The 9,581-nt window shown below is 29.7% G+C and overlaps 1 protein-coding gene across 1 annotated transcript; it reads left to right on the forward strand.

The window, feature by feature from the left end:
• The first annotated feature begins 1,108 nt into the window (after positions 1–1,108).
• On the forward strand, positions 1,109–3,642 carry LOC133783049 (RING-H2 finger protein ATL13). The gene has a single exon (XM_062222577.1). It carries the CDS (start codon positions 1,832–1,834, stop codon positions 3,356–3,358), a length of 1,527 nt encoding a protein of 508 aa, XP_062078561.1. The 5' UTR covers positions 1,109–1,831; the 3' UTR covers positions 3,359–3,642.
• Positions 3,643–9,581: the final 5,939 nt, after the last annotated feature.

The following is a 9,581-nucleotide window of genomic DNA, read 5'->3' on the forward strand; positions in this document are numbered from 1 at the left end:
ATATAAAAATATTATTCAATATTAGTTAAATTAATTTTTAGAAAATAATTCAACTTAAATTGAATTAAAATTTAGTTTATTTAAAATTAAATAATTTTTCTTGTTATAACTTTTGATTTTTTTTATTTGTAAAAGAAATTTCAAATAATTGCCACCAAAAAATCTACTTAAAGTGTAACCTTTCAGCTTACTTATTGATTATTGTCGCCAAAAAAACTACTTAGTTACTTAAGTACAGCATTTAAGACTACTTAATGGTTTTCACCACAAATAATTTCCATAATAATAAAATCTGAATTTCAGCAAAATGCTCATATTTTTTCCCCTCTCAAGGGATTGGTAAGAAAGTAGATTACCATTAGTAAAAATTGGACTTTTTTTTTTCTTGGTGAAACTCAAAAAATTGGTTACCAAACAAATCTTTAGTTAATCATATCTTTTCTATATCTGAGTAAAAGTACATTCACCCTTTTAAACTAGTGTTTTTTTTACCTTTAGATGGTCAGTGTCAAAAGTGGTAGTTTAATTCCCTTTGGCGCCAAGCATGTGTAAAATAAAAGTGCAATCTCTAAGTGGAAAAGAAAAGAAAAGAAAAGAAAAGAAAAAAGAAAGAAAGAAACTTTCTAATGTTTTCTGTGGTGTTTTCTTGGTTCAACTTACTCATGTGCATCAAAATGAGTCACTCAAGCAACAAAAAGTGTAAAGAGTAAAGACCCTTCTATTTTGGGTGCTTGGTTTTATCAATGACTTCTCTTTAACCAGCACAGAAAGTCAATACCAAAACCCTGGACACTTCCCATGCTTTGGGGGTCCAGATTCCACAAAAGCTCCTTTCTTTATTTTCCAAACCTTTTTAATATCAAATATATTGTGTCCTAAGCTTCTTATTCTTCTTCTTCTAGTTTTTTTTTTCAATTACTTTGTTGTCTCTCTCCTCCACTAATCACTCTCTTTCTCTCTCTTTAGACTTTGAGCTTATTTTCACCTATCTTTTGTCCTACTCATGCATGGCTTTCAGATTGGAAAATTTGGAATAGAATTGTAGCAGAGTAAAATATATATATATATATATATATAAACAGCATTAGAAAACAATGTAAAATAATGAAGGTTTTACACTTATTTGGGTTGGCATTTCCATGTGAAATCTTAAAGTATATGATTTCTTTTGCTTCTTTTTCTCATAGAGTGAAGTGAATACCAAAATTTAATAGCTTGAAGAGTATTAAATGCACTTTGGGGTTGATGCCAGGCTTTCTTTGAAGTCAACCAGCCAGAAAAAGAGCTTTGTCTTTCATGGAAAATCTTTTTTAAAAAAACAACTTTTTTCTGCTCTTCTCCTTTTCTTTTCCTCTCTTTACAGTTTTGCCATGAATGGGATTAATTGACAGTTTCAATCTAGGCTAATGATCTGTAAATCTCATTTAATTTTCTTCAATATGGGTAGATTTATTTGGTTCCTCTTTTTGAATTCTCATCTCTGTCACCATTAATTTCCACCTTACACAAAAACCTTTCTTTCAAGTCTCTCTCTCTCTTTCTCTCTTGCCCCAATTTGACTTTGCAGGTTCCTCTTAAACCAAAATAGAATTAGATATGAACCCATTACAGTCTCCATCAAAAAGGTCATGTTTTTTCTATTTTCCATTTCAATTACAATCCACATTGGATAATTTTGCTTGATTAGCTTTTCCTTTCTTCTATTCTGGGTTTCTCCATTTTTTGCTTGGATTTGTCTTTAGTGCCTTTTTCATCTTTCTTCAAAATCTCCAAATGGGGTTCCATTAAAAAGAGGATTGAAGCTAAAAAGATTCAATCTTTGGTGAAAAACATGTCTAGAATTCTGCTCCAAAGTGAAGTTAGGCCCTTTCTTTCTCCCACAGAACAATCTTACTACTTTTCTCAGCCACCTCCACCTTTGAACACTCAACCAGATTTCAACTTCAACAGCAAAGTCAGTCCAAGTATACTGCTCATCATTGTAATCTTAGCCATAATCTTCTTTGTCTCTGGTTTGCTTCATCTTCTGGTCAGGTTCCTTTTGAGACCTCCAAACAGAGATGCTGATGATTTGGAGAGTGTTAGTGCTCTTCAAGGCCAGCTCCAGCAGCTCTTTCATCTCCATGATGCTGGGGTTGATCAGTCCTTTATAGACACTTTACCAGTCTTCCATTACAAAGCCATTATTGGATTGAAAAACCCATTTGACTGTGCTGTTTGTTTGTGTGAATTTGAGCCAGATGACAAGCTTAGATTGTTGCCGAAATGCAGCCATGCTTTTCATATGGAGTGTATAGATACATGGCTTCTTTCTCACTCAACTTGCCCTCTCTGCCGAGCGAGTTTGCTCCAAGATTTCTCTTCAAACACAGGCTGTTCCCCCATTGTTCTTGTTCTTGAATCTGGGAGTGAAAGCTCTAGAGAGATAGTCACAGACAGAGAGGTCTCCTCAGTTTCTATTTCAGCTAGCGGGAGAAGCAGTTTAGGTGTTCGACAAAATGCCCAAATGAGTTTTCGCGAAGAAGACGAGTTCGGACCAAACGACATCGATTCAACTCGCAAATCTACCGAGATCGCAGCTAAAAACGACGATAACCCGACGGTGGGGATCGATTCAGGGGAAAAAGTTGTTACTGTGAAGCTGGGAAAGTTCAGAAACGTCGACGGCGGCGAAGGAACTAGTGACAGTGCTACTAACGCCATTGCCGGCGACGCCGAAACTAGGAGGTGTTTCTCTATGGGGTCATTCGCTTACGTAATGGACGAGACTTCTTCTCTCCAAGTACCCATCAGGACACCATTGAAGAAACAGTCAAGCAAAAAGCCAAATCTGCCATTGAAGCCGGGACACAGAGCAGCGATATCGGAATGCGATTGCGATTCCCGAAGAGAATTCGAGTTCAACGGAGTGGAAGAGGGTCGAAACTTGAGTAACTCTCAAATGGGTTCTCGTAACATAGTTCAGAGCAAGAGAAGAGAGAGTTTCTCGATATCAAAGATCTGGCTTCGCTCAGGGAAGAAGGAGAATCAGAATGGAGCTGTTGGTTCATCATCTAGAAGAGCTTTCTCATTCCGGTTTCCGATTCCGAGGAATAATAACGGAAACGGTAACGGAATAGTTTCAGAGGAGGATTCGAAGACCAAGAATGGGAATGCTTTTCCGAGAAGAACAGTTTCAGAGATTGATGTTGGGAGATGGGAAAATGGAAGAAGCGAACTGGGTTTCGAAGAAGAAAATCAGAGCTGTAATAGTTTGGATTCGCAGTCGAATCCACCATCTTTTGCTAGAAGGACTCTTCTTTGGCTTATGGGGAGACAAAACAAGGTTGTTCATTCATCTTTTGATCCTAATCTTTGATTTTTTTTTCTTTTCTAAATTTAAATATAGTTATTCTATTTTCAACACACAATTTTTAGATCGTGTTATGTAACATCCAAGAAAAAAAAAAGAATGAACAAAAATTGAAAGGAAAAAAGAGAAGAAAGAGTAGGAAAGATATTGTTCATTTTATTGCAAAATGTTTGTGTGGAAATATAGATTTATTCTTTTTACATTCTGTTGCCCAATAAAGTTATTAGGATTGTGTATGTTATTTATTTATTTTTTGATAGAAAATTTGTTGTTATTGTTTAGTTAGATAATTACATGTGTTTGAAGGTTTTTGGTTAAGAATTAGATAATGGCTTCCATAGGTTGAGTTCTATTCTATCAACTCCAATAAAAGTTTTAGTTTTGTTTTGTTTTGTTTTGTTTTCCTCTCCTTTTTCTCAAGGGTCAGATATTTGAGTTTGGTCAATCATGTTTTCAAAATTTTGAATTTTATCAAAGACACTATTATTTTCAAAGAATGTGTTTTGGTATTTCTAGTTATGATTGTGATAATGGAGATAGAGAAGGTGTTTGTTGACCTAGAAACCTTTTGAAACTATATTTTGCATGGTTTTCTGATGTATATAATTCTGACTAATAGGTAGAGTCTCACAACTGAGGAAACAGAGACCTAATTCATGAAAATGGTGAATAATAAATATGGTTAAACGTACAAATTGGAATCTTTTAATTTAATATATGATATGTATGTATAATTGCAAAGCATAATAAATGCAAAGAGGTAGGTTTCAAATTCAAATTTTAAAATTAATTCACCACTATGCTTTAGTTTCTCTATTATTTTCTTAACTTTGATGTGGGTAGGGTCATTTAGTGGTTTAATTATCTATTCAAATATAATGACTAATAAGACATGGTATTAATATTTGTTTTTGTTTTTGTTTTTAATCCAATTCTTGAAGTACTTTTGTGTTCTTTTACTAGTATTTGAAAAGAGTTTATATACACATTATGATTATACACTAGTTTTAAAGTTGAAGTTACTACAACATCTTAAGACTAGAATAAATCACTTGGTAAAAGAAAGAAAGAATATGGTATAAAACATGTTACAAATTTTCTCTAGAAATTTTAGGTAATAGAGGGAAGGTCATCATTATATGTGACATTTAATAGGTTTTGATTTTATATGTGAAGAATAGTAAAAGGAAAAAGAAATGAAAAGGGGGTGTGGAGAGTCTTGAATGGTTAAAAAACATTAAAGGGTGTTGTTAATAAGATCACAGGGTACAGTTGAGTGCCATTGTCTGGCTTTTATAAGGGACACCTAACCGTTCTCTATCTGCCTTAGCACTCCTTCTTCCATTTATGATAAGAAGATAATAATCTCTTACATATTAATTTGATTGTCCCTACTTTGAGCTAAAGATTAATGAGTCATTGAACTTCATTTATTGAATAAAATAACTGTTCTACTTTATGGATTTTTTAGAAAAATTTGATGAATTAATAATATATGCCTCAATTTTAATGTTTTTTTTTGGAAACATACAAAGTTTAAGAAAGACATCAGTTTGAAATTGTTATTATAAAGTGATGTTTGAGAATCAAGATCTCGTCAAATTATTGTATTTCATAATGTATTTAACCAATATAATTTTGACACATTGTATTATTAGGAGAGGTAATTGTTTTTTAATAAAAGGAAAATTAAATGAGGTGTTAGAATTATATTAGTTTGACACATTATGAAATAAAAATAATTTGACAGGAAATCTTGATTCGACGTGTGATTGGTTGGAATGGAATAAATTGGTAATAAGAATAAAAATGTTAATAGGAATTATATTATATTGTTCGGTTGAATTTTGGCATCAACATTAGAATCGCAATTATCTTTTGGTTGAGGATAATAACCAAAGGAACAATGTTAAATTGACAAAAATATAGTTAGACTTAGGAATAGAAATAGACTAATGAAATGGATGGTTATGATTGGACTTGGATTATAAATTGAGGAAATTATACTAAATATGATAATTTTTTTAAGTTTTGAAAAATATGGTAGTTTTTTTTTTCCTTAAGTTTCTTATGGCATATTTTTTTTTGTGTACAGTTTTATGAGAGATTTTTTCCCATCTGTTTGTATTATTTTATTTATATACCATATTCTAATTTTATACAATTTTAGTGGCTAGTTTTAATATATTTTGAGATTATTTTTATAATTTTAATCTATTTGTAGTATTTTTTATCATTCATATTTTATAAATAAATTTTTTAAAACAAAAACTAAGACCTTCACCATGGTTTTTATTCTCATGTCTTCTTCTCCTTATTTTCTTGTAATTTTTATCTTCTTCAATATTTTTTTCGCAGTAACCAGTTATCGTTATCAAAACAATTTTTTTTATTTGATGTGGTAGTAACTGTATGCTACTGTAATTTTTTTAGTGATGTGTGGTAACCGGTTACCACTATCGAAATCATTTTTATGTTTTAAGTGATGTGGTGGTAATTAGTTACAACTATAAAAATAATTTTAATTTTTTTAGTAATATACCACTATCGAAATACCAAGTGAATTGTAATTGATTACTTAGTCAAATCTGAAAAAAAAAAAAAAAACAGATATGAAAAAAATAAATTAAATTGATCGTAAAGGTAACTGGTTACAACTGGGTTTGAAAAAAAATATGAAAAAAAAGAATCAGCTGTGATGGTAACCGGTTACTTATCCTGACCTGGAAAAAAATCAAATTATAACAAAAAATATAAACTGATCATAATCGTAACTGGTTACAACTACGTTTGAAAAAAATAGATCTGAAAAAAAAACTAGTTGCGATAGTAACCGGTTACTTATCCAGACCTGGAAAATAAATAAGTTCTAAAAAAAAATCTAAATTAATTGTTATCGTAATTGGTTACAGTTAGGACTGAAAAAAAATGAATAAAAATAATTCGTTGGCATTATATATGGTTACTTTAACAGGTTTGGAAAGAAAAAGTCAAATTTGAACAAAAAATGTAAACAAATTGTGATAGTAACTAGTTACAGTTAGTGCTGGAAGAAAAAAAATCAGATCTAAAGTGCAAAATAAGATTTAAAATGCAAAATCAAATGTGAAAAAGAAAAACAACAACAAAAACAACAAAAGAATAACATTAAAAGAAGAAGAAGAAGAACCAAAAGGCGGTGGAGTTGCATCATCGTCGGGAGGGTGGGGGCTGCGTCGTTGGCGGAGGGCAAAGGTGATGTCTTCGACAGAGGGCTAAGAAGAAAGAACCAAGTGGGGAAAAAGAGATAAAGAAATGAGAAAATGAAGAGAGATATCGTGAGGGACAGATGAGATGATGAAAGAATGTGAGAGAGTTCTTTATAAAAATATGTTATATTCCATTTTTTATATTTTAAGGAATTCTCATATTTTAATATATTTTTTTTTGTAAAATTCACTATATTTTGTTGCATTTCTTTTTTGTTCGTGAATATAGAAACTCATCTACTTTTTTCCATATTTATGTAAACTTCTCTTGTAAATTATGTATTTGAGCCTAATTATTCTAATTCGATATTGGATAAACACAACCTATTTAGTAAAACTGACACATATTTTAACTTACAATTCAGAATTGCCTAATTGTAAAGCTAACAAAATTCACTATAATATAATGCGAAACATGATTATTCTAGTTTTGAAGTTATCCTACTAAAACTTACCACACAAAATAATGTTGTATACAATTGGCATATATTGCGATATATTTTAGAATTTTAATACTTCAAATTTCATAGACTAATATATAGCTTTAAGTAACACAACAATAATATATCAATATGCAATTAAAATATGTAATGATCAATACACCAAATCATATTTAACATTAACATTCGAACTAATAAAACAATAATAGTACTTCTGTTACAATCACCTACAAATAACTTAATAATACATAATTTATCATGTATATCACTTAGAAATGCTAGGTGTTACAATCCCCAACCTTTTAAAAATTTTGTCCTTGAAACTTAGAACAACTTGGAATGACGCACCTTCATATCCTTTTCAACTTCCCATAAATCCTTGAATTCCCATAAATGTGAAGTGAATTTAGTTTCCTGATCAGAAGTGATCTCCTTTAGAATTCTATGTAATCTAACAATCTCCTCCAAGAGATGATCCAAGTTTAATCTTTAAGAGATTAATCTTTTAAATGGTGTAGCACAATAACTTATAAATCCATTATTTTTCCCAGTTATTAACAATGGGAAACTTTGTACTACAAAGGAGCTCAATAACATTTGCTTTGACACATCTCTCTCTTTAACTTGCTTACATTAGAGTTAGGACTCATTCTTATACATCCATATATGATTCATTATTATTACGTTTAGAAAGTGAGATTGGATTGAATTAAAAAAATATAAGGATAAAAACATAGAAGAATGAATAAGTTGGATAAGTACACCAATAATTAATTAAGAAAAAAATAAGTTAGATACAAAGTTGTAATTTTTTTTCCTTGTAATATTAAAATACATAAGAATGGAGGATTGGATAGAAAAAAAAAATTATCTCATGTTTCTCAATTTGATCAAGTTATCCCATACTAAGAGATTATTTAGGTTTGTTGGATTATTTTTTTTCAATATACTCTCCAACTTCATAACAAAATCATGTAATATTAATTATATTAATATATTCAATCAACTATTACTATCCAAACGTGACATATATGTATAAAATAGTTATTCTAAGAATTAAAGTACACGAAGAAAAAACAATCACAAGTCAGATTAATGTACCTATAAGTCTCTAATGCATTAAATTAAGCTTGAAAATGTTCAAATACAAATTGTAAAATAATAAAGAAACAAAAGACTTATCCTAATTTTCTATTAATAACTCGCCATGTGTTCCACATTTTTTCTGCTAAATCAGAGTTTTGTTATCAAACTGCCTAAATAAATTTCAACTACGTAATGTGCGAAAAGTTCAGCACAGTATGAAAATTTGGCAAATATTTGGCTATTATTATTAATTAAGATAATGACATTGTTGAAGACAAGGAATCTAAGATCAATTTAAAATAATTTGATTTGCGTTACCCAGGTATTCGACCTGGACAAAGCCATTGTATCATGCCAATTTCAATATTACAGCACAAATTTTAATGTATTTTCTTCAATCTCATATGAATTAAAATGTAAAGAGTCTTCAGGATATGTGTGTAGTGAAATGGTTAGTGTTAATGTTTGAATTCGAATAATAAACAAGGGTGTAATGGGTAGTATATTTAAAATGCAGGCAAAATTTCAAGTTGCACTGCGGATACCACCAAATGTGGTATTATTAAATATTAAATATTAAATATTTCTGAGACAGGAAACTCAAATATAACAAATTTCAATTATATTATTATTTTAAATAAGAAAACATAGCTAGAAAAAAATTATATTATGTGGGATATGGTGATTATATGGAAGGAAATGAGTAAAAATTTAACTCTCATCAGGTTTGAAAAATTGTATTTATATAAGTAATAAATATTTTTGAAAATAAATCATTATTAATAAATGTGTTAGTCAGCTAGGCTTCTAAAAGTCAATTTTTGGCTTTTAATACTTGTTGAGTTTCCAATGGAAATTTTTTACACATAACACTGTAACTTTTTAAAAAAATAAAAAAATACGGAAATTTTACAAAAATATGAATAATTGTTTATTGCAATTTTTTATTTACTTCGTAAATGTTGTTTTTAAAAAAACTCCATATTTATAATTGTGCCCCTACATATTTTTGTAATTTTTTCCAGATTCTATATTTTTAGTATTTTTTCTTTTTAAATCTTAATTAGTTTCATAAACTTCCCTTTCCAATGCACTTTGGTTGCTTTTAGCTCTAAAAGCAACTTCAATGGTGACCACCCTATTGGTTGTCAAAAATGTCCAAGTCATTCAAAAATATAATTTTTTATTTTCTCTGTCTCATCCACATCACTTTTGACAACATTTTCTATAAAAATACTCCAATGCTAAGCCACTCCAAAAGTTGCTATGATCCCACATATCATTATTTAATATATTATTTTGTAATTATAAATATTGTCACACTAAATTTTTTAAATTCATATATTAATATAAATAAATTTTACATGAAATTTAAGTTAGACGAAATTTAAAAGTAGCTCATAAAATGACATAATAATAATTAATTAATCTAACATAATTAAAAAAAATACTAAT

Source organism: Humulus lupulus, chromosome 6, assembly GCF_963169125.1.
Source record: "Humulus lupulus chromosome 6, drHumLupu1.1, whole genome shotgun sequence".
NCBI lineage: Eukaryota > Viridiplantae > Streptophyta > Magnoliopsida > Rosales > Cannabaceae > Humulus > Humulus lupulus.